Here is a 27,080-nt window from a genome sequence, read left to right as displayed (position 1 = left end):
GTGAAGAACAGAAAACCTGGAATTGTGCCTGAAAAGCCGAGAATCCAGAGCGTCCACGAATTGTCAGTATCAACTGTCCAGCACAACCAAAGAACAAGGTGAAACCCGTAGGAGTTCGATTGATCGAGTAGCGCCCTTCGACGACTTCAAAAGACAACTTTAAGGAATACAACGTGGTGAGCAAGTCCTGAATTTTTTCCCCCAGTCTAATAACCTGGCCCAAAGTTATCATTCTTTTTCCCAGTTTTGAGCGTAAAACCGGTACCAAAGTTTTTTCTAGGTTTCTTCTAAAAAACCGATTATCAAAGTTTTTCCTAGGTTTTTCTTTATTAAAATCGATTACGAAGAGTTTTTTCTAGGTTTCGGTTATCAAAAACCGATAATAACGTGAATAATTATTTAAAATAACGAAATTTCGAGATTACTTCGATTAAGCATTTTTCCTTAAAAAAGAATAAAAAAGTAAATAAATTTAAAATGGCTACGGAAAGAATAGATTTGTCTATTGCAGAAAAATTTGGTATGCTACTACCTCAATTTTCAGGTATAGAAAATGAGTTGCATTCGTTCATTCAAAATGCTGAAGATTATTTGATGATGTTCGCTAATGAGAACGAAATTATTAAAAATTATTGCTTTGCTGTTGTAAAATCGAAATTAATTGACAGAGCTCGTGCTGAAGTATTAACTTCCGATATTCCCAGTAATTCGGAACATCTTAAACAATTTCTCTATACTAAATTTGGAGATCTTATCAACCTAGACGTATTAATCCACCAGTTACAATTTTTAAATGAAAAGCCACATGAAGATTTATTGAATTTTATAGAACGCATAATCGCTTTGAAAATACGAATTAATTATCGAATTGATGCAGATCCAATGACTGATCCAGAAAAATTACTGTATAAAACGAATATTCTAAAAATTTGCAAAACAGTGTTAATTTCAAATTCACCCTCCGAATTCAGAACGCATTTAATTATGCATAATGACTATAGCTTTGATGATACTGTAAATGCTGTAAAAGATTATATTTCCAATTTAGAACAATACAAATTACTCGATAGAAGCAGACGCAATAAGCCTCAACAGATTCATAAAAATAACTTTTCTGATAATTTTAACCAAAATAATCGAAAAATGAATTTTACACATTTTAATCGCCCAGCAAATAATTACAATCGCCCAGCAAATAATTATAATCGTCCTGCTAATAATTTCAATCATTTTAATTATACTAATCAAAATAATCAAAGAAATGCGCAATTTCCTTCGCAACCGATACACTTCAATCAACGTCCAGTAAAATATCATTATCCGACAAATCAGCAAGTATTCGGAAATCGATAGAAATAGAAATAGAAATAGCATTTATTGATCCAAAAGACACAAACATTGATGTGTATAGGACAAGTCATATATGCATATACATAAATAGAACAATAATGAATATACGAAAGAACATAAAAGTTCTATGAAAGAAAAATAAACAAATAAACGAATACATACATTAGTACATATAAAAAAGACAGGTTAAATACAAATGACATTACATAGATTCAATGAGAGTAGCTCAAATTGGTGTCAGTCATAAATTCATCTATGGAATAATAAGCCTTTAAAACCAATAGCTCCTTTAGATACTTCTTAAATGATTTAAAGTTTAAGTCCTGCACAACTCTAGGAAGAAAAAATTGGATGCCCTGGTATTTTACATACATTTCAAATTTATTCGTTCTATGCTTTGGAATACTCAACAGGTTGGAAGACCTGGTTGCATAATTATGATAGGATGAGTTTTTATTCATACTTGCAAAATTATTCTTGATAAACAAAAAAACATTCAAAATATAAATACACGGAAAAGTTAAAATTTTGTGTTTTATAAAGATGGGTTTACAGGAGTCCAAACGATGTAACCCAAATATGTTGCGTAATACACGCTTCTGTGCAATCAGAATTCTCCTGCTTTGCACCGCATTATTAGAAAGATATAATAGAAATGATAATCAAAATGTTTTTAAACCAAATCCTAATTACCGAAATAATAGTCCTCCAGAAAGAATATCTATTCAAAGTAGAAATTATCCTCAAAAACGTCCAAATTATTCTTCACAATATGATTTAAATCCTCAAAGAAAATTTGTAAATGTAAACCCAAAACCTAATTTTACGTTTGAAGAACTAACGCATGTAAAATCTACTTCTAAAGATCCTGGTTGTTATCCTAGTAATGAAAATTTTCACGAAACGCCTCAAGAAGAGCCATTGACCTAAATAATTCGTTAGATCACTCTAATCAATTACCTTATATTGAATTTTCAAATCCAAAATGTAAATTATTAATTGATAGCGGATGTTCAGTTTGTTTAATAGATCCAAAATTTGCGTACAATAATTTTCCTAAAAATATTTTCAAAGAATCGACTACATTAACTGCTTGTTTTAGAAAGCAAACTTCTGATGAAAAAGTTTTACTACCATTATTTTCAGAATTTGGAACAGATGATTTTCATCCTTTTATTTTGTATAAATTTCATAAAAATTATGATGGTTAAATTGGTGCAGATTTATTGAATAAATACGGACTTGACTTAGATTTCAAAAATCAAATTATTTTTAATGATGATTGTCAAATACCTTTTTACTACCAACAAGTTTGTCAGAATCAAACGGAGATTCCAATTGATTTAAGTCATTTAGAACCGAAATTAAATAGTCAATTAATGAAAATACTTCAAACAAATGAAGAAGTACTTCAACTCCCAGGTCAACCCCTTAATTTTTCAAACAGAGTAAAACATAAAATTCGCACGACTGACGATGTCCCTGTTCATTGTAAAATTTAAAGATATCCGGAAATTCATCGCGAAGAAGTGAAAAGTCAAATTAAAGACATGTTAGATAAAAAGATTATTCGACCGAGTATTTCCCCATGGTCTTTTCCAGTTGCTATTGTTCCAAAGAAACAAGTTTTATCAGGTGAAACAAAATGGCGTATGGCAATTGATTAAAGAAAATTAAACGATAAAACAATTGATGATAAATATCCTCTACCTCAAATTGAAAGTATATTGGACGAATTAGGAAATAAAAAATATTTTACCGTGCTTGATTTAGCGTCCGGATTTCATAAAATAGAAGTTGATGAAGATTCAATTCAAAAAACAGCTTTTACTGTTGAAGATGGTCACTATGAATTTCTAAGAATGCCTTTCGGTTTAAAAAATGCCCCAGCATCTTTTCAAAGATTAATGAATGATGTTTTGAAAAAATATATTGGAAAAATATGCTATATTTACATGGATGATGTTATTATATTTTCTGATACACCCGAACAACACTTAGCTGACATTCATACTATTCTTGAAGCCTTAAAGAAAGATAATTTGAAAATACAATTAGACAAATGTCACTTTTTCAAAAATGAAATTGAATTTTTAGGACATATTATTACCCCTGAAGGAATTAAACCCAATCCAAATAAATTAAAAGCGGTTAAGAATTTCCCTATTCCTAGAACACAAAAAGAAATGAAGTCATTTTTTGACTTAGTTGGTTATTATAGAAAATTCATTCCTAATTTCGCGAAAATTACGAAACCATTAACGGCATGTTTGAAAAAAGACGCAAAAATTAATATTATAGATCCGAAATATATTGAAGCCTTTGAAGTATGTTAAAGAAATTTATTGAATCACCCTATATTGCGATATCCGAATTTCAATGAGCCCTTTGTGCTTAGTACCGACGCATCAGGTTTTGCAATCGGAAGTATTTTATCTCAAGGTAATCCTCCGAATGACCTACCAATCGCTTATGCAAGTAGAACATTGAACCCTGCAGAAACGAGATATAGTACAATTGAAAAAGAACTCCTCGCAAAAGTTTGGTCATGTAAGCATTTTAGACCCTATCTAAACGGAAGAAAATTTACAATATACACGGATCATAAACCTTTGACATGGTTATATTCTTTAAAGGAACCAAATTCACGCTTAATGCGATGGCGTATTAAATAAGAAGAATATGATTATGAAATCAAATATGAGAAAGGTTCAAATAATAATGCCGATGCCCTTAGTAGAATTGTTTTGAATTCAACCGATCATTTGAATTACGAAGAATTTTTGAAACTTCACGATAAAAGAGAAATTGAAGAAAATTTTAATGTTCAAGAAAAAAAAAGGTTATTTATTTAAAGCCCCTAAGAAATATGCCTTAGCCCATTGTGTATCGAAAGATTTTCATATGAATAAAGGTATTACTTCAACACTCAAACAAAAATATGAAGGAATCAATGAATTAAAATCGCAAAATAAGTCAACAGGAGAGGTTGCTTTTATTAACCGAGATAATAGAAATATTTACTATTTAATTACGAAAGAATTTTATTATGAAAAACCGAAGTATGAAACAGTTTTTAAAGCGTTAATAGATTTACGGAAATTATGTGAAAATAATAATGAGAAATATTTAGCGTTACCACGAATTGCGTGTGGTCTAGACCAATTGGAATGGTCTATAATTCTCAAAATGATACAATTCATTTTTATGCATTCAAATATAAACATAATGATATATAATATTCGAAGTAAAAAGAGAAAAGAAGTAAATAATAAAAATATTGATTTTAATGGTATTGAATATGAAGAATTTATGAAATTGATTAAAGAAGCTACTTATGAAGAAGTAGATGAAGACGAATTAGCGTCAATGATTAATCAAGTTACTGAAGAGGAATTAGATGAATGTTTAGAGCTCTTGAATGCTCATGATAAAAATATTATACTAATAATTCGAATCAGAATATTAATAATGATAATAATGAAGGAACTCACTCAAATGAAAATTATAATAATGAAAATAATATTGAAAATGATTTGAATCAAGATAATAATGATGAAAATGATGATTTCACTGTCCATAGTAACGTAGAGAATCCAATTTTAGAGTTACCATATACGGAACGATGTTTAAATGCATATCCTTTGCAAATAATATTTGAAATAGCATCAAATTATAACGTTACCAAAACGAAGTTAGTTGGAGATGAAATAAGATTTCGTGTTTTGATAAATTCAATTGATAAGGATTTATTTAAATTCATTAAAGAATATGTTCGTCCTGAAAAACCTTACACGATATATTTTCAATCCGAAGAATTAGAAGAATACCTTATTAGAATCCTACAAGACAAATCCGATTATAAGACTATTAAATTTAAAATTTCTAAAATATTTGTTGAAGATGTTGAAGATAAAGAAGAACAAATTTTACGAATCCAACAATATCATGAAACTAAAACTAGACATCGTGGTGTAAGCGAAAATTTAATTAGTTTAAGACGAAAATATTGTTGGCCTAATATGAATAAAGATGTACGAAATTATATTAATTCATTCGAAATATGTCAAAAGAGTAAATACGAAAGAACTCCTATACAACTTCAATTCAAACCTAACCCTATAGAATCAAAACCCTTTACACATGTTTATTGTGATACTATAAGATTTGGTCAAACCTATTGTTTAAGCATAATAGATTCATTTTCAAGATTAGGACAATGTTATCCTTTAATTCAGAAAACAGGAACGAAAATAATTGATAAATTAATAATGTATTTTAGTCATTATGGTGTACCCTCTAAAATCACGTGTGACAACGGATTAGAATTTAAAAATAGTGTTGTTCAAGATTTTTGTAAAGTACATAAAATCGAAATTCATTATATCACAAATTACAATCCAAATTCTAATGCAATTGTGGAAAGATTTCATTCAACTCTAATTGAGCAATTACGTACTATTGATGATAGAAATTCTACTTTTCAAAATAAATTAGCTCTTGCTCTATTAAGTTATAATAATTCTAATCATTCGAGTCTAGAAATGACTCCAATGCAAATAATCAAGGCAGATTTAAATTACTCATTACCCATTGAAAAAACTCATAATGAACAAATACAAGATTATGTTGAAAATTATGTGGAAAATCTCAATGATATTTCGAAAGAATTAGAAAAAAGAAAGCATAAAAGTATGAATCGTTTGGAAAACCTAAATCAGAGAAGGTCCGCTGAAGAAGACCATCCATTGAATGATAATCCTACTTATATTAAAAACCCTATTACAAGAAAACTAGATCCGGTATTTAAAAAGATAGATGCTCGAGAAATTGATTCACATCGTATTCAAGATAAAAAGAATAAGCATATTTATCATAAAAGAATTCTCAAACAACGAAAGAAAAAATAGCTTATTTTGTTTCAGACATAATGCTCCTGAAAACGAGTTTCCTTCTTATATTATGCGAAATGATAATTTTGATCACTCCCTTTGAAAAAATTCCAATAGAAAATACTAGTGAGCCAGGAGATTCGCCTATATTGATAGATTCGCCTAGTTGGTGGATTCGCCTTCACGGGCTGATTCACTTTTCGACCCGGCTCGGGCCTACGGCCCTCGCTGTTTGCCTATCGACCGGGCTCGGGCCTACGGCCCTCGCTGGTTGCCTATCGACCGGGCTCGGGCCTACGGCCCTCGCTGTTCTCAAAAAAATTGACTCGGGCCTACGGCCCTCGCTGGATGCCTATCGACCGGGCTCGGGCCTACGGCCCTCGCAGTTACCCAGAAACTGGACTCGGGCCTACGGCCCTCGCTTTTTGTCCATCAAAAGAAAAAAAGAAAACGGTTTCGGTACATGCAACTATTCCATACATAACATCTGTCGCCCAAATCCAATACCAAGTATGGACGTAAATCCATCGTTATATATAAGAGCATCGCTCTTTGTGATTTATTCAAAGGAAAAACCAAAAAAGTCGTCAAAATCGAAAAAAACCAGCTAAATATTTCCATTGAAAATTTCCTTCCGACGCGCCAAATGATACGCCCATGTTCATTGCGAAGGTCAATTTTCTCCCTGGTCAGCTGTCAAACACGATGAATTAAATTCAAACACAACACATCTATGATCGTCACTTTGCTTTGGCGAATTATGAAATATTTTCAAGATTGGTGTGAAATATGCCAATTTTCAATTTGAAAACGTAATAATTATCGATATTCCATTCAATAACCAAATGAATTCGTTATATATTATGCTGAAAAATGATATTTATAAAGTGAAATGTCAGATAAACCATGAGCGAACTCCCCTCAGTATCGAAATGGAATGACCCATTCAGAATTATGAAATATTTTCAAGAATCTTATAGCAGAGATTATAGAGTTACCTCTATAATTCTTTCTTATAGAAGATCGATTTCGATTCAACATACCTTCTGAAGATAATAATTTTAAGATTCCACATTGTCAGTAATTTCATCATTTCCCTATTTTTCATTTTTCCTAGACGTAAAAATTGCTGTGTGCGGATATGAATAGTTTTCTCCTTTGTAAAATATGCTATATTTTGATTCGAAACCGTATTAATTATCCATATTTCCTTCAATAACAGACTGGACTCGTTTGATATGATGCTGAAAACTGATAAGTGTAGAGTGATTTCTCGAAATGTCATATGAAATTTCATCGAACTTCACTCTTTGACGAAATGATGATCCATTCGAAATTATGAAATATTTCCAAGATTCGTGTGAAATATGCCAATTTTCAATTTGAAAACGTATTAATAATCGATATTCCATTCAATAATCAATTGAATTCGTTCTATATTATACCAGAAAATGAAAATATTTCTCATAATAATTACGACAAATTAACTTTGGGCGACCGCCCCTTTTTCGCGAAATAGAATGTTCCATTTCACGACAACTGTCAGCGATTGAAATGTTCGATGATAGACGTCAAAATTGACCATTTTCTTACGCTTTTTTCGAACATTTCCATTCGGAAATAGAAAGTAACGTATGTTTCAAACGATTATATCGTTCTCGGAGAAAGGTTACACGGCCATCAATTAATCCTAACCAACTTTATCCATTAAGAATAGGCATTTTTCCGGACCCATATTTTCCGAAACGTCCGTGCACCCGTTACTTACCATCTTAGAGGGCAAAAATTTTTACGAAAATTCGTCATTTTCGCGAATTAATTTAAAAATATCCGAGATCGAAATCGAAAAAAACGGCTCCATTCGGAACTAATTCGGAATCTCTACTTTCTTCTCGCGAAAACCCCAAATCTCTAGCATCCAACACGGCCGAGTAAACTGTTCCTTCATTTTAGTCTACATAACCCGAAATTATTTTAGTATATATAGACTAGTGAGCCAGGAGATTCGCCTATATTGATAGATTCGCTTATACTGATAGATTCGCCTATACTGATAGATTCGCTTATACTGATAGATTCGCCTATACTAATAGATTCGCCTATACTGATAGATTCGCCTATACTGATAGATTCATCTGGTAGGTAGATTCGCCTAGTAGGTAGATCCGCCTAATAGGGAGATTCGCCTAGTAGGTAGTTTTGCCTAGTAGGCAGATCCTCCTAGTAGATAGAACTTCCTTATAGGTAGATTTTTACAAAAGTTAGATCCGCCTAATAGGTAGATCCGCCTAGTATTTAGATTTTCTCGAGAAATATTGAAACTCCATTAAAATTAAAATAATAGATTCATATATTGATATAAACTATCTTACAAATTCAATCAAAAATGAGATGAGATTATAATATATAATATATATTCTTTTGAAATAGAGTGCTACAAACTTTCACAATCTGAAAACAATGAGATTATAATGATTTTATTTATTCGCATTGTTACATTGAATCAAAAATTTAGTGGTAGCAACAGTAAGTAACGATTTATTAATTCTAAAACATAAGATTCATACAAAATGAAGATGAGTAAAAAAAATTCAACAATGTATTTGAGATTTCGATGCATATAAGAAATTAACAATCTCAAGTAACAAAATGTCAGTTTATTTAAACAATATGTAATAAGAAAGAACACTAAAACTAAATTCCAACGAAATAAACTTTTTAAGCTTCGTATGTGTTCATCGCTGATCAATCTGAAAATGATATATATCTTAATGATTTTTAATTGAGGGTTTTCAAATATTACTCACAGCTCTTAAACTAATTTCATTTTATACCTATTCTCTTTCCGTTTCCATATACTAACGAAAAAAATTCTCACGGCCCTCACGAAATCTAGAAGATATATTTAATTTAACTTCATTCAGTTCTTCAAATAATTAGAATTTCATCAATATATAGCTCTAAAATTTTATTTTAATGATACTTACATTTTTTGTTCAAGGAATCTTCTTTGAAAACCATAGAATTATAGGTAGACACATTTTTAGCATCAGTAATAAGATATATAAAGTTATATTTATATGCATTTCAATGCCTGGTTAAATTTCAAACTCCTGAAAATCTAAAATATTATATATACATATAATTATATACTTATATAACATTACATTCACATACATAAGGATTTGTCCTAATCTGCCTCTACGTGCCCCTTTCCTCGAGATATATTCGAAAAATTTCAATTGACACAACAACCTGATATAGCAAGAGATGAAGAGAGGAGTTTCGTACGGAAGGGAACACTGTAATGAGCTGAAATAGATATTCTTCAAAACTAAAAATCAATTTTGGAAAAAGTGCTAAAAATGATTTGAAATATTTGTTTTAATTCTGGTGTGATGAAATCAAAATGAAATGGATTGTATGAAATACTATTAATAGTTTATTGAATTTAGAATGGCGCTGAAAACTATATTCTTAGTGACATTTTTCTTTAATTTTTTTACTAATTTACCCTCTCGTTCCGTTCTTATCAGTTCAACTTTTACGGCACTCCAATTGCGAACTCTTGAAAATGCGACGTAAAGTTGTCCGTGAGAAAAGACCGGAGTTGCAAGATAAATACCAACTTTATCGAAAGTTTGCCCCTGTGCCTTATTGATTGTGAGAGCAAAGCATACCTTAACCGGAAATTGTCTTCTTTTCAGTACAAACGGAATATTTTTGTCGGAAGATGTCAGATCCATTCTAGGGATGAGAACTGATCTTCCTGAAAAACGACCGGTGACAATTTTAGCTGTCAATAGAACATCCGTTACAGCAAACACCAACAGACGGGTACCATTGATCAAACCGTCAGCCAAAGATAAATTTCTAAGTAAAATAATTGGTACGCCGACTTTGAGGTGAAGTTTATGGAGGGGCATTCCACTTGGTGTTACGCTATTCAGATATTCTTCCGGGAAGTTAGCTATCTCATCTTCGTCTCCCGAAGCAACGGAATCACTACTTAAAATAGTGATGAGTGAACCGGGAAACGTTTCAAGAATTCTGTCATTCAGCAAATTACAGTGTTCATTCCTGGGACAAAGTATTACTCGCGACGCCAATTGTTCGTTTGTGAGGTCTTCGATTCGTCCGTATATATCCCTTACAACATTTGATGTTAAACAACTATCTGGTAGACAAACGAAATCATCAGATTGATCGGTCCTTGTCTCGTTGATGGTACCCCTACCAAGTTGTTCAAGCCATTCATTAAATTCTTGTTCACCTGCATCAGTACGCATATTGATTTTCAAATTCAAAACTTGAAAGTGCATCCAAGACTCACAATTCGTGAAGAAGAGTTCAATTTGCTGGACTCTTCCAGCCGCCACTGGCAATAACTGTTTGACGTCCCCCCCAAGAAGTATGCATTTACCACCGAAAGGACGACGGTTACCGCATATATCTTGAAGGAGCCGGTCAACGGCATTGAGTACGTGATAACTGGCCATTGAAACTTCATCCCAAATAATAAGTCTCAGATTCCTCAAGTAAGTGGCCTCTTGGGATTGAGCTGTTATTGCAGAACGGGAGTCCGCATTCAAATCCAGAGGTAATCTGAACGTTGAATGGACGGTTCTTCCGTTTTTAAGCAATAAAGCAGCAATCCCAGTGAAAGCAACGGCAACAGAAGGAATATGCCAAGCGCTACAATAATTCAATATGGTATTGTACAGGTATGTTTTTCCGGTACCACCACTACCCTGAAGATAAAAATATCTTTCTTCCTGATCTGACGCGATCGCACGTATAACCCGATCGAAGATTCCTCGCTGGTCAGAATTCAACCTCTCTGAATCAAATTCGTCAGACTCCATTTCCAAATTTTCGTCGCCGATGACAAAGTCTTCTTCGATCAAATCTGGAGAGAATTCTGGCAAATTAAAATCCTTCAAAGTTTTACCCTGATGAAGCAATATGGCTTCGATTCTACGCAGAGCGTTGTGTTCGGCGTCACGTTCAGAAAGGCCCTTCTTCAGAAAATCTTCATACATATAACGTTTGAAGTTAGACCAAAGAGCCAACGGATTGCCGACTTCACAGAAGCATAATAAATATGCAAACATTCGGCGCATGCAGCCCGGCATATCAACCAAAGCTGCGTGTCTCAAAGTTTCTTCCCATTCATCGTCTGATGCAATCAGAAGCCTTTTTCGTGCTGCCTCCTGGAACGTAGGATACGTAACTCCGTTATACGTACGAAGATCCTCGAAAGATTTTGGTCCGTTGACGTGTAATAATAAAATGCGTAAGTGGAATTTTTCTACGTACTTGGGACTTATGGTGTACATTCGCGGAATTACCGACCATTTATGTTTTCGAAGCGACCACCGATGATGTTTCTTATCGAAGCAATAATTCAAAGGAATTTCGCAATATTTGAATTTTCGCGCTCGGGTATCATTAACATTTAATTCGAAAAATGCTTCCAAAAGTGATAATTTTGACGCTTGAATTTGAAGTGCCGCCTCCTCTTGACCTTGTTCAAAGTGTACCGTTCGTTCTCCTGGTAGATGTACAGGTAATCTAAAGATCGAGTGACTTTTACCTTGAATCCGTAAAGCCAAGAGCCTCCAAGCTGCTTCCCCCGAAGAAATATATCGCGAATCGATGTAAGCTTTAATTTCATCAAAAACGAACTCGTCCCTAACTTGCAGAACCGCGGCATCTGGTCCCTTATTGATATATTTGAAAACATACTTGACTGCTCCAACTGATGTGATCACTTCAACATTAATGTGACATTCATACTTCATACTCAAGTAGGGATTGTACGGGACTACGTCCCTATTATCCACCTGGTATGAAATATTATTTCTCATCAATGTCGCAGTACGACCATCATCCCTCCTTCTGTATATCGGCGTACCTCGATCTATCAATGTTCTTTCCGAGAATGATTTAGGATAGCGCTTGGAACAAACTCCATCTTCCATACAGGGTGAATTTGGAAAACGATCGCCGCAAGGTCCATGAATCATTGATTTCAAAATGATATCGTACAATCGAGTATTTTCGCGAGGTAGCTCAGCACAGATATGCTTGTCTACATCGTTGGGTTCCCGTAGTTTATCCTCATCCGCCAAGGTAAGCAAGCAGTGTAAATGAGGTAATCCGCGTTTTTGAAACTCGATCACATACACGTATGCTATAACTGTTCCGAAAATTTTATTTATAAGGACGTCCTCGAAAAAAGCTCTTCTCTTCAAATCAAAAACTCGAGCTATCAAAGCCGGTCTATCTTGCGCGTTCAAAAGTTTACTCCCTAAATTATCGGTAATTTCGCGCCAATGTGGATTGCAGGTGAAAGTTACGAATAATGATGGTCTTCCGAATTTAGCTACGATTGCCATTGCATCTTGGTAGTTCTGTTGCATAAATCTTGGACTTCCGGCAAAAGTACTTGGCAGAATAAAAACTTTTCCAATTTTTTCGTTTCCGATCAATTGTGAAGTTACTTTACGTGCGACGTAGTCCTGAAGTCCAACGTAGCTATCCGCGCGTAGATTTTTCTGGTGAGTGCGCAAATAATGCAATCTATCACCTTCCAATTCCACATATTTGTCAACGATGTACTGTTGAGTTAGACGACCACAAAGAATAATCGGATTGAATTGATTGAGGCGACTCATTAAACGATAGCAATCAAACTCTCTTTTCGTGATCCGTTTTCTACCACACGATCTAAACATATCTGTTGACCAACCTAATTCTCCGTGGGGAAAAAGTAATGGATAGCAGAGGGCATCCACTATGGGTGATAATTTTGGAATATTCGTACAACCGACGTCATCTTCACGATAATGGATACGGATTTGACCTGGTGGCGGAATATTGCCGTCAACGGACCTAAATACTGCACCAACTTCGTCCGATGTGGTGGGCGCTGCATAGATATTTCTGTTTGTACCCGGTTTCGTATGAAAATATAACCCGAATTGAGGAATATCCTTGGTGCCCCTCTTATCGCGCACGTCTCTCACCACTTGACGCAGAGTACGATACAATAGGGCATAAGGATGTGTTTCCCGTAAAAGAGCATCTATTTGTTCCAACAGACTTGGAATGCAACCTTCGTGCACCGCATTTGAATTTCTCCGTCGTTTGGCTTCGCCGGAATCTATAAAGTATAGAGAGCCAAACCTAGGATCCGAAGGATTAATGTCCGATATTGTATGGTATATCTGCCCTGATATGACTACTACTGGTGATCCCTTTCCAATGTCCTTTCGTAGAGTCGCTGTCGTTGAACCTAACGCAAGAAGCGTATTATACCTTCGGATATTTTTCATATATCCTCTGGAATGCGGATGCATATCTGTAATCAGGGACTTCAATAAATCCGGGTATTCGGAGTTGACCGGCAAATTTACTGCACCTTTATTGCAGCATATACTCATATTCTCGTTGCGGAAAAATAGAGCTTCGCAATGACGACAGACACGATCCATTATGCCCAAATAATGCAACTGAATATCTTGTTGCTGACGTGATTCTTCATTATTTTTGCGAGTACGTTTTAAAGAAGGAGTTGAAACGGTAGAGACATTAAAATTGAAATTTGGTTGCTCCGACAAAGAAGTCAATCCCGGCGAATTTTGGACCCAATCTGTATGAATGTCATCATCGTATACTGAAAGCACGGAATATAGCAGGGCATTATTTAGATCACGCGCAGAATCGATTTGTACCTCTATTGGCACCAAGGTATACGGAGAAGAACAATAATAGATTTCTAACAAATAATTTAGTAATGATTCCAAATCTTCGAATTTAATCAAACACGCTTTACCTCCTGTCTCGATATGTTTACCGTCCGAACCTCTACTGTGGGAATCGTATAAAAAAAATGAATTATATGATTTATTAATGCAGGTGGACAATAATTGACACGTCATGATAACCGATTCGTGATTTTGGAAAACCCGCAGTAAACCGTCTTTCAATTTATAAAAAGGTTCATCATTTTCTAACCCAACGCGCCCTGATACAGTCTCTATTTCCAAAATACTTAAATTATATGCCACCGAATCAATAATGAATTTGGAATAAACTTCAATCACCATCAAATTGGGATTGGAGGAATTTTGTGATCTCAATGAGGCTGATTTTTTATATAAATGATCGCCATAGTCCAAAATATTATCTACGATGAGTGAATTCCAAGCGCTAAAGGGAACTGATTTATTGTACGCTAAAGAAACAACAGCAATCGCGGTACATTGGTGGTTTCTCGAGATCGCGCTGTAACGTTCATTATCTTGATTTCGAGTGCCTCTCACGATGGAAAAATTATAAGATACAGAATCATTTATTATGCTTTTATCAGGTTGATGTGTCAATTGAATTTCATCAATACATGAAGACTCAGATTGACTTTTGGACGTTGGATCATCTGAAATACCAATTTAGAAATAAAAATTAAATATCTGAAGCTGACATATAATTGGAAGCTTTTTTACGAAATCAGTATGAGAAAATAATCGAAATGGAACCTACCTTTTATCTCCTTTTTTGCGGCTTTGTTTTTGCCCTTCACTTTCTTCCACGGCTTAGTTTTACGTTTAATTTTCATTTTACGCACTGTAAATTTAAATATTTATAAAATCAAGTATTTATATTTATTTTGTCACATCTATCTCGAAAATAATTAAACATCATTTATTTTATTGATTCTCAAATTTCTCTCGTGAATATAGTAATACCACTGGCGCATCCAGAATCTGAATTAAGGGGGGTTACTGGCAAATTTAAGTTATTATATATAACTCTTTTCGGGGGGGGGGGGGTGGCAAATTATCCCTAATACCCCCTCCCCCCCGTGGATGCGCCTCTGAGTAATACCACAAAATACATTCAATCGCAGGTATTATTCGACATTACAAACAAAATTCAACCTCTAATGATATCCTATTTCTCAAAAATTATGATCCAACACTAAAAATGTTTGATTAGGAGATATGTTCACAATAAAACTGATGAAATGGAAATAATATTTGCACAAATGTTATTAATTACGAATAAATCAATCATTGAATTTCTGTATCATCATCACTAATAAGAAGAAAACAATTTTTTTTTTCATTACATAAAAGTTTAGAAGTACTGGATGAATCATTCAACTTTGTCAATTTTAAAGGAGTAAATGTTCCTATTGATCAATAAGTAATAGCAATAAATATATAAAATACTGCTGCGAATCATATGGAAATATTGACTCAAAATGAAACCTTAAGAAAGCTACAGATTTATAACATATGAATACGAACCTCAAAGTAATATAAGTTCCTAACTAACTGCAGTCAGTATTTTTCACAACCAGGTATTTACTTCCGAACCTATTCGTTTTATATTCCCAATTATCAATATCTTCACAAGGTTGCTTTTTTCAGACCGAAGATGCCAATTATTATCTGCTCTGCAATAAGAATTATGAAGAATTAAAATAATCAAAATTTTGGAAATATCTCTCTTATCACGAATTTTCCTAATTTACAGTGAGTGTGTTTAAATTTAGCACCTAATTTCTAGCATTTCAGATATGTAACTCACTTACAGTAAGTTTCATCAAACTTCGATCGCCGGATTAACTATGTGATTGTGGAACATAGATATTTAGTAAATTATTATATATCTATGGCAAGAAAACCGAGCGACTAATTAATTAAAACTCATGAAAAGTTGAATTTCTACAACACACCAGAGAATCGTAGACATTTCATCAACATCCACAGAATATATGAGTACAGAATAATTTCGCGGGCTAATTCGAACCAAGGCCACAAAATCGCCCCGCCCCCATATGATTCAATTATTCTATTCGATAATGTGTATCATAAATAGACTACTAAAGTAGGAACATAGACATAAAATGAGTTATTATATATCTATGGAAAGAAAAGCGCGCGAATTCGTCCATTTTTTTAGGGCTCAATTACAAAAAGGAAATCTATATAAGAATACTTTTATGTATAATGCTCCGAGAATCAAATCAGAAATTAACGCTTTAATAAATGAGGAATTGAACAGGGAATAAGTTATCAAATATTTATTTTATGGAGATTATCAAATATTTATTTTATGGAGATCATATACATTGAAAATTGAGCTTAAAATAATATGATATTATCATCATGCATACTCGGCTTGACGCCTTCGTTTTTTTTATTTTTTGAATGATGTAAACTGTTTTTTTGTGTTAAGCACGTATTCAACAATCACAAGAATATAAATAATGAACGGAAATTAATATTCATAAATTTTGAACTTACGTGATCCCAGTAAATCTGAAGCAGATTTTGAATTGTGTATTTAATTAATCACTATATATTCGCCCAATAATGCACCTACTTGAAATTCACTTCTTCGTTATCGATACGAATCGTTTATATGATCATAAAACAATAGATTCATAAAATCATAGATTCATTAATTTATGCATAGATTTACTGTATCGCAATCATAGACATACAGTCATATTATTTCTATGATAACTGTACATATTACAATAGACTTCCAAAACGAATTCATTCCTAGATTACAAACAATCGCACCCATAGGCCAACTAATGTTAATATAATAAATATGTTAATATAATAAACACTTTCAAAAAACATATGGTACCATCCACATAATTCTAAATCTTCATTATTCTATGGTCTTCATATTCAATCATTCAAATTGTTGATACAGCGTGCATGAATACTCCAAATCATTTTCTATCTCAAGATAGTAGAAGAATCATTCACACAGAAAGAGGAATTATACTAATTATCGCTTATTCAAATTAATACTTGAAGGAAATAGAATTTTATTCAATATATTGAAAATATATATGAATATTATTTGGCGGGCTAATTCGAATTAATTTTTCACCTCCCCACCACAGATGAGCGGTAAACCGTAAACCATAATTATTTATTCTTCATCTTCTCTGAAAAACTGTGTATTCTGTAGGAATATAAGGAATTGATTAGCAAATAACACCTATATATTGTGGCTTTGTTATTATATTAATTATTACAGTCAGATAATAGTGGATTCGAATTCTACTCCTCCAGTTATCTATTCATATTTGTTGTGCTATGAATCATAGAAGCATATTCATAATAATTATAAAATATCAATTCCTTATTCGAGTTATTTTGAAATTCAGCACCGATATCTTTCACAGTGCTTCAATAACTCACCAAAAACTCGAAAACTTCATTAAAATATCTAAACTGAAATGTTTCAACTTTAATTTGAGGCATATAAAAGTTTTAATCAATATCGTTATACCTAGCTAGACTTAGTTTTCCATTCAAGTAAATATATTGTTGAATAAACCATTGAAAAATTGTTATGACATAAACATAAGGAGAGGGCTTTTCATATTTCATGTAATGCAGAAAATTAACATTTAATTTTTCATGATAGATTCAAATAATGTTCACTGTCTATCAATCATAGCAATAAGGTAGCAATGTAAGAATATTTATTGTTTGAAGAATATAACAGTATCATACATTTTTCTTGAAATGTGAATCTTATTATTACAGTAGCATAAACCTCTGTTATTAAAGATGTTACATATGTTTGGAAATAAACCCTAAAAAATATCTTTCATATAGTAGAATAAACTTATGTAATCATATATTTCTTAACTTGCAAGATCTAAACATTTTCACAGGATACTTCAAATGATTTTTTTTTCCATCCTAGTATAACTTCTCAAAAGTGGAAGCGTAGAAGAATCAATTCCCATTATTCGATATCTGGCAAAATCCACTGGAATCTGTTTCTACAGACCACATGACAATTTTCATCCACTTAAATAGTTTCAAATGATTTGCTTTTTTAAGTCCTGCTTATTTACTCTCTATGGAAACGTAAAATTTGACATAACCTTCGCTCATCTAACCTTGAATTGTTCTGCGTGCTGGAACATGAGAAAATCTGTATAAACATAACTATAACTGTTTGAGAAAACTGAAAAAGATGCATGTAATTTGGTCATTGTTTCACATAGAAGTGACCAATGATCAGCTGATTTTTAAAGATATATGTTTTTATCAGAGATTATCTTTGTATATAGACCTACCTCCGAGGTTGCTCTCTCAAATTGAATTCTCTTCCAAGGGTCGTTCTGATAAATTCAATTCATCGTGAAGTGATCAACAATCACTTGTTCTTTTGAGGAGAAGTCTCAAAGGATCAATTCATTTTAAAATACATGTTCATATAATAACGATAAGTTTTTAGTAGTTATTTTCAATATTTGTGAACACCATATTCCGTAAAATTTGATTGGGAAATCAAATGTTTCGATCCATCCTATGATTTGAATAGCAATTCTTACTCAAATTCTAACGGTACTAACCAATACTTCTAGATCCTGAAACGAAAACAATCAATTGGAAACGAAACAAACTGTTTTATCTAAATGGGAAAATCAATGGAGAGAATGTTGTTGTTATTATTGAATATTTATTTCATTTTGAATCCAAAAATCTTGACTTCATTCTGATGATGAACTTTAGTAATGTACTCAAAACAATTCTCACATCTTCACTCAGAAAATTATAATTTGATCGATTTTGGATTTTCCCTTATTTATAAACTACGACTTTTGATATAAATAAATATTCTGTACTCTGACATAACCTCTACCAATCTCGTTCCATCATAGAAATAATAATAACAAAGATTATATATCTTTGAATAATATTATTATTATTTATGCTCCATAATATTGCCAAATTTTTAATCCTACAATGGAGTGATGACATACATTTATGTAGGAATTTATGCTAAATGTATCGATATGTTTTTCATCTATTAGAAATGCTGGGCCTTTGGTGCTGGCATGTACAATTTATTTCATAATCTAACGATGAATGTTACTGTGATTATTCAAACAATGTTTATTGAAGATTGATATCGATACATTACCTTCTGAAGTACATTCTATAAATTCATACTTCATGGAGAAGAGAATATGAGCTAAAAATTAAAATTTAATTGTTCATGATAGATTCAAACAATGCATAGTTCAATGTACAGGTAGGTATTCAAAGCAATAAGAAAGAGATCTAAGAATTTTTATTGATTGAGTTATTTTACCGTATAACACATTTTTTTCAAATGTAAATTTAATTTATACAGTAGCATATCAACCTGTCTCAACAACATATGTTTCAAACATTTGGAAAAAACACATAAAAATCTTATTCATACTGTAGGATAAATCTATGTAATGCCATATTCCTATAATTGCAAGCTGTGAAATACTTCAAATTATAATTCTCTCTAGAATAATTTTTCGAAAGTGACAGCATAGAAATACCACTTCTTATCATTCTATATCCAGGAAATTCCATTGAAATCTCTTTCTTCATTCCACATCCTTATTTACATACAGTTAAGTATTCTGAAATGATTTTTTTTTTCAAACCCTGCTTATTTACTCTCTACGGAAAAGTGAAATTTGTCATGACCTTCGCTGATTCTCCCTTGAATTGTTCTACACATTTGTGAGCTGTAACATGAGAATAATCTGAATGAATATATAAAATCAGACTGTTTGGGAAAAGTTGGAAAAGCTCTATGTGACTTTTTACACAATATACACACAATATACACAATTTCAGTAATTCAAGCACGATAAGAATTCATGAGAATTTAATTTTTCAGAGGCTATATTTTGATAGACTTACCTCTGGGACTGCCTTCTTGAATGGAATTTTCTTTCAATGATCATTCTGGTAAATTCAACTGATCGTCAACCAATATACCACTTCTTATCATTCGATATCCAGGAAATTCCATTGAAATCTCTTTCTTCATTCCACATCCATATTTACACACAGTTAAGTATTCTGAAATGATTTTTTTTTTCAAACCCTGCTTATTTACTCTCTACGGAAAAGTAAAATTTGTCATGACCTTCGCTGATTCTCCCTTGAATTGTTCTATACATTTGTGAGCTGTAACATGAAAATAATCTGTATGAATATATAAAATACGACTGTTTGGGAAAAGTTGGAAAAGCTCTATGTGACTTTTTTTACATAAGATATGCCAAAAATCAACTGCTTTTTGAAGATACACAATTTCAGTAATTCAAGCACGATAAGAATTAATGAGAGTTTAATTTTTCAGAGGCTATATTTTGATATAGACTTACCTATGGGACTGCCTTCTTGAATGGAATTTTCTTTCAATGGTCTTTCTGGTAAATTCAACTGATCGTCAGGCAACCAACAAACACCTATGTCGTTCTTTTCAAGGAGAAGTCTCGAAACATCAGAATGGATCAATTCATAGTGAAATACATAATCATATAACATATATGAGTTTTTAGTAGTCATTTTCAATATTTGTGAACGCCATATCCAATTAAACTTGATTGGAAAATCAAATGTTACAATACACTATGATTTGAATGGTAATTCTTACTCAAATTCTAACGGTACTAACCAATACTTCTAAATCCTGAAACGAAAGAAATCTATTTCATCTCAATGAGAAGATCAATAGAGACAACTCTACCTTTTTTGGGAATATTTATTTCATTTTGAAATGACTTCATTCTGCTGATGTACTGTTGGAATGCACTTCTCACATCTCCATACACGAAGGCATTATTTGATGTATCAGGATCAATTCATAGTGAAATACATGTTCATATAACATATATAAATTGTTATTAGTTATTTTCAATATTTGTGAACGCCAGGTTTCTTGAAACTTGATAGAAAATATCAAATATTTCAATACACTATGATTTGAATGGCAATTCTTACTCAAATTCTAAAGGTACTAACCAATACTTCTAGATCCTAAAACAAAAACAATCAATTGGGAACGAAAGAAATCTATTTCATCTCAATGAGAAGATCAATAGAGACAACGTTACCTTTCTTGGGAATATTTATTTCATTTTGAAATGACTTCATTCTGCAGATGTACTGTTGGAATCTGGAATGCACTTCTCACATCTCCATTCACGAAGGCATTATTTGATGGATTGTAGAGTTTTTCTTATAAACAATGACTTGTGAAATACATCAAGTTTCTCCAATTTGACATAACCTCTATCAATCATTATCCATCATAGGCAAAGAACTATAACCATGAATGATCCATAATATTCCCGGATTCATAATCCTACTATGAAATGATAAATTCATTAAGAATATATGCTTAATACGTAAATAATGTGATGTCCTTCACCTATATTGAATGTTGGGCCAAAAAATAACAACTTTTTCGTCGGGCCTTCGGTGTTGACACCTAGAACCTACAATATATTTCATAAACTACACATCAAATGAAACTCTGACTATAATCAAAGAGATTTCGTTTCAACTTACCTTCTGAATCGGATATTATAAGCTTCTCAGTTGCCAGCAAATTCAGCATTTCCTTATTTTTCGTATACGTTCAAATCGCTATATGTGTGGATATAGTGTTCTCCTTTGTAAAATATGCTTTATTTTGATTAGAAAACGAATTAATTATCGATATTTCATTCAATAACTGCACGGAATCGTTTGAAAACTGAATCACTGTAGACAACTGTAGAGTGATTTCTCGAAATGTCATATGAAATTTCATCGAACTTCCTCAGTGACGAAATGATGATTATGAAATACTTTCAAGATTGGTGTGAAATATGCAAATTTTCAATTTGAAAACGTATTAATAATCGATTTTCCATTCAAAAATCAATTGAATTCGTTCTAAATTATATCAGAAATTAAAAATATTTCTCATAATAATTACGACAAACGAACTTTGGGCGACCGCCCCTTTTTCGCGAAATGGAATGTTCCATTTCACGACAACTGTCAGCGATTGAAATGTTCGATGATAGACGTCAAAAATTGATCATTTTCTTACGCTTTTTTCAAACATTTCCGTTAGGAAATAGAAAGTAACGTATGTTTCAAACGATTATATCGTTCTCGGAGAAGGGTTACAGGGCCATCAATTAATCCTAACCAACTTTATCCATTGAGAATAGGCATTTTTCCGGACCCATATTTTCCGAAACGTCTGTGCACCCGTTACTTACCATCTTAGAGGGCAAAAATTTTTACGAAAATTCGTCATTTTCGCGAATTAATTTAAAAATATCCGAGATCGAAATCGAAAAAAGCGGCTCCATTCGGAACTAATTCGGAATCTCTACTTTCTTCTCGCGAAAACCCCAAATCTCTAGCACCCAACACGGCCGAGTAAACTGTTCCTTCATTTTAGTCTACATAACCCGAAATTATTTTAGTATATATAGAATATTTTGCCTATCTTGCTAGGAAAGGCTTATGTTACAAGAAAGAATTTGCAATTAATCTATCATATTGATTTGAAAAGGATAGAAGTTATAATTTTTGAATATCAAGTAGAAATTGAAGTACTGAAGCATCAACAGTTGGGTTTTGCAGCTACAGATAATTACGAGTATTTATTACATTCTAATGAAATTAATACTAATACATTCGTTCATTTAAATGAAAAAACTAGAATTAAAAGAGGATTAATTAACCTTGGTGGCAAGATTTCGAAAATACTATTTGGAACATTAGATTCTGATGATGAAGAACTTTATAGAACTTATTTCAATAGCATAGAGAAAAATGAGAAGACAATCATGAAGAATCAAAAACAGATCGCGACTATTGTAAATGACCTTAAGGATAAATATAATGAGAAATTTAAAAAATTGAATGATAATCTTAAATTACTGCAAATTGTGCCAGCATTGAGGGATGTTCAACAAATGCATCTCATGACATTTGAAATCAAAGATATTAAGAATACATTAGATGAAATTGAAACAGCAGTTAGTTTTGCCAGATTACATCTCTTACATGAATCTATTCTACCGTATACAAAATTCGTAGAATTAGTCAAAAATGTCACTATTATTCCAATGCATCACATCAAAGATTACTAACAATTGTGTCATATAAAAGTTATTTTCAAAGACAACATCTTACTTTTTCTGATTTCAATTCCAACAATTTATGAAGATAGTTTTGATTTACATAAATTTTACTATTTGCTTCAAAACAATCTTACCCTCCCCTTTACCTATCCTTATTTGCTCTCACAAGAAGAAACATTAAGATGGTCAACAAGTGAATGTCATCCAGTCGAAGATGATTTCCTCTGCGATCAAGACTCATTATCCAAGCCTCCAATATGTATGGAAAATATTTTGAAAACCCACTTCGAAAATTGTTCGAGAAGAAAAATGGTTCCTACGTCAAACCTCAAGTTATTAGAAGATGGAAATATCCTCTCCGTGGAAAATACAAAAATTAAAGAAGATTGCCTTCATCAAACAAAATGGCATTTTGTTCCTTCAATCGCTATTTACGCACAAGTTGTGTCGTCAGTAATGGTCAAAAAGAAATTTCCCCAACTGCAGTTATTAGTGAAGAAAAATTCATCGTTTTACCCAAGATGGTACCTAAACACAAATACTCCAAGAGAGAAGATGATGCTACAGAGGATGAAGAGTTGGAAGAATGGAACTTACAAAATAATAATCATACATTTTTAATAATTCTAATATTGATAATTTTAGCAATAATTGCATTTTTAGCTTTTAAATATTTTGATAATCATTTTAATTGTAAAGCTACTTCTTTGGGAGATACCTTTATCCCAGGTGGGGAGGAATTACATAATCCTAACCCTTATTAACTTAAATTAGACTTTTGTTTGTTTCCTATTTGAATCTACATATAGCCATACAATATTAATATTACGCAATAGTGCACCTGCATCCTTATCTCTTTTAAGATAACCCAATGTTATAAATATCTATTCATTCAGGATGCAAAAAGAGAATTAATTCAGAAGTCAATCAGTCACTTTGCTTGTCTCATTACTTAGAGTAGTCTCTAGTCACTGTTGTAAATTTCCAAAATAAAGTTTGTGTTTTTAAAAACGGAATTTTCATCGTAAAAAATATAATTATATAATATATATATATATATTCATAACTCTACAATATTTAAGTATATTCTTTATTTCAGGTTCCCCACATAAATTTTCCTTCAAAGTCGATCTGATGTTGCGGTTTTCTCTCATAGCAGTGTACGCTGGACATTCATTTCATTTGGTGAGGAATTGTTAACGGATCGTTACACCATTCACACAATGGTTGGTTCTCACGTTTCAGTATATGTCCATGTGTGATCTAAGTGTGACCTATACGAAGACGATGTAGTTTGGTTGTATCACGTCTATGGAGCTTGACAACAGGGTAAGTAGATCTCACATTTGGTTGAATTTGCTTAAGCTGAGTGGTTTTATTATCCCATAATTGCTGCCAATCGTCTGTACATTTCTCGGATATATGATTGTACAGATCTGTTATTTTTACAAAATCCACATCCAGCGTATCAGAGTTCGCAGCTCTGCGTGCCTCTTTATCAGCTTCTTCATTACCTTCTTTTCCTATATGACTATAGTCTATCCAAATCCGAGAGGCCAGCGTAAACAAACTGACTAACGCGTGTTCTTATTTAAGGTACTCCTCTTATTGGTCAAAGCTTCAGGAACGCCATGTTTGCAAGTGGGAGTAATGCAGTACCGCATTACGTTTGATTCATTGATTGTATGCGAATTGTTGTGCAGAACTGCAGAGATCATTCGTTGCTTTTTCTTTCGTAAATTGGTTTATAGTTGTAGCAAGTTATTCAAGTTACAAGCATTTAAGATAATGTCAAGTACTGATACTGCTGAGGAATCGCGTGTTGACTTAAGTCCTCCAAAAAAGAGACGAAACGACACTTCAGTGCCGAGATAAAAGATATGATTTTGAATACTTATAAAATTGAGATTATTCAAAATGCAGGAATGTGTTTAAAGGACGTAGAACTCCGAGTTGCTGAGAGACTTGGCATTGGAGCTCGAAGTGTTAGGAGAATTATTTCCGAATACATAAATTCCGGTGTTCTATCACAGCCGGCAACAAATCAAAATCGGACCACCAAATGGGAGTCCTTATCAGATTTCGATAAAAATGTAATACGGCGAAAAGTTCACGAGTTTTTCTTCAGAAATGAACACCCGACTATAGAGAAAGTATTAAAAATAGTTAATGAAGACTCGAACTTGCCAAATTTTAAGAAGAGTACCTTCTCTATAATATTGAAAAAACTTAATTTCAAATATGGACGTCGCCAACGCAACAGTTTTTTAATGAACCGTGACGACATTAAATGTTGGAGAAGAAACTATCTCACGAAAATTAGGACCTTCCGTGATGAAAACAGGAAGATTTACTGCTTGGATGAAACTTGGGTAAATACCGGTCATACTAAATCCAAAGTGTGGACCGATGAAACAGTTACATCTTCTCGGCAAGCGTTACTTGCTGGATTATCTACTGGATTAAAAATCCGTCTGGGAAGGTCTTGAATTTTGAGTTTAACCCTTTGGTTTCATAAAGCTTGATCAGAGAATCAACGATCGAGTGACGGATGAACGTCAATTAGTTTTCAGTCGATAAGTTGGTCATAAGCATTTTGAATATCATTCTTTCACCAAATAATTATCTATACACGCCCATTTGATGATTCTCAACTGCTACTCCTCCAATATATTCGGAAATATGAAAGTTTCAATGATTTCCTTCGGGAAATCGAATGCCAAATCGTTGATCGAGCAATCAATGTTTTGTGAAACTTGATGTAAGTACCTTTTTGGTGGAAAACAATTTCAACATTCTTTTTCAAATGAAGTGAATATATTTTTCCAGGCAAAGGGCAAAGAATTATAGTGTGTCATATTGGCAGTGACACTGGTTTTTTAACTGGAGGACTCTGGACTTTCCAATCCAAAAAAACTGGTGACTACCATGAAGAAATGGATGGTCAGTCCTTCGAAAAGTGGTCGAGGGTATAGTTCCTAAATTGGAAGAAAATTCTATAGTAGTTTTAGATAATGCTCCTTACCATTCAAGGAAAATGGAAAAAATTCCTAATTCACAATTCAGAAAGAGTGATATCCAACAATGGTTGAGGGAGAAAAATATTGATTTCACCCCTGACCTCATAAAAGCGCAATAGTTGCAGATAGTCAGGCAGAACAAAGAAAACTTTGAAAAATACATTGTGGATGAAACCGCAAAGGCCCAAAATATTACAGTACTTAGATTACCGCCCTAACACTGCGAACTGAACCCTATTGAATTGATTTGGGCCGATGTCAAGAATTTTGTGGCAGATAAAAACACCACATTTAAAATGGCTGACGTCCAAAATCTTTTTCAAGAGGCTCTCTCACGGGTTACTTCCGAAAGATGGAGAAAGTGCGTGAAACATGTCAAACAAAAAGTTGAGGTAGACATGTGGAAACTGGATAATATTATGGATGATATAACACCAGTCATCGTCAACTTAGAGGAAAGTTCTGCATCTTCTGACGACACTACGGGGTAGTCACTTTAAAAAAAAAAATATTGTTACACATTTATATACATAGTATTTATTAAAATGGGAACTTTAAATTAATTGTTCATTACTCAGACTCGTAGATAAGCATACACATTTTTCACCGGAACTGGAACACTCAAAAAGTTTTAAAATATAACGCTCTCGGAATTCAATTTATTAGTACACCTCTGCGTTATCACGTTCTTGACGCGTGATCACTTCATGCTGCAATGTTTACCGCTGGCCTCTTGGATTTGGATATACTATAGGTACCCATATGAACACAATGTTGAAATCTCTCATTTTTAGATGACATATTAGTGATTTAATTCTTTTCATTTCTGAGTCATGT

The 27,080-nt window shown here is 32.8% G+C and overlaps 1 protein-coding gene and 2 long non-coding RNA genes across 5 annotated transcripts; all 3 read right to left on the bottom strand.

Annotated features, from left to right (window-relative positions):
• Positions 1–8,769: 8,769 nt before the first annotated feature.
• LOC123315244 lies at positions 8,770–13,741 on the bottom strand. Its single transcript, XM_044900904.1, has 4 exons — positions 9,420–13,741; positions 9,230–9,363; positions 9,077–9,134; positions 8,770–8,992 (listed from the first exon to the last, which is right to left on the bottom strand). The coding sequence occupies exon 1, from the start codon at positions 13,739–13,741 to the stop codon at positions 9,677–9,679; it is 4,065 nt and encodes a 1,354-aa protein (XP_044756839.1). The 3' UTR covers positions 8,770–8,992; positions 9,077–9,134; positions 9,230–9,363; positions 9,420–9,676.
• Positions 13,742–14,729: 988 nt separating this feature from the next.
• Positions 14,730–17,484, bottom strand: LOC123317856. Its single transcript, XR_006538208.1, has 3 exons — positions 16,562–17,484; positions 15,560–15,708; positions 14,730–14,873 (listed from the first exon to the last, which is right to left on the bottom strand). It is a non-coding gene; the product is annotated as an uncharacterized LOC123317856 (long non-coding RNA).
• A 70-nt stretch (positions 17,485–17,554) lies between these two features.
• Positions 17,555–22,564, bottom strand: LOC123317847. 3 transcript variants are annotated; one of them, XR_006538207.1, is made up of 8 exons: positions 21,647–22,564; positions 21,190–21,592; positions 20,823–21,112; positions 20,458–20,765; positions 19,988–20,257; positions 19,509–19,809; positions 18,373–18,666; positions 17,555–18,210 (listed from the first exon to the last, which is right to left on the bottom strand). It is a non-coding gene; the product is annotated as an uncharacterized LOC123317847 (long non-coding RNA). The 3 variants fall into 3 exon arrangements; XR_006538205.1 differs by having other exon boundaries at positions 17,556–18,210; positions 21,190–21,573; XR_006538206.1 differs by lacking the exons at positions 17,555–18,210; positions 18,373–18,666 and having other exon boundaries at positions 19,358–19,809; positions 21,190–21,573.
• Between the last annotated feature and the right edge of the window lie 4,516 nt (positions 22,565–27,080).

Source organism: Coccinella septempunctata, chromosome 1, assembly GCF_907165205.1.
Source record: "Coccinella septempunctata chromosome 1, icCocSept1.1, whole genome shotgun sequence".
NCBI classification, from domain to species: domain Eukaryota; kingdom Metazoa; phylum Arthropoda; class Insecta; order Coleoptera; family Coccinellidae; genus Coccinella; species Coccinella septempunctata.
The sequence above is the reverse complement of the archived record's forward strand: the minus strand, read 5'-3'. Positions and strand labels throughout refer to the sequence as shown.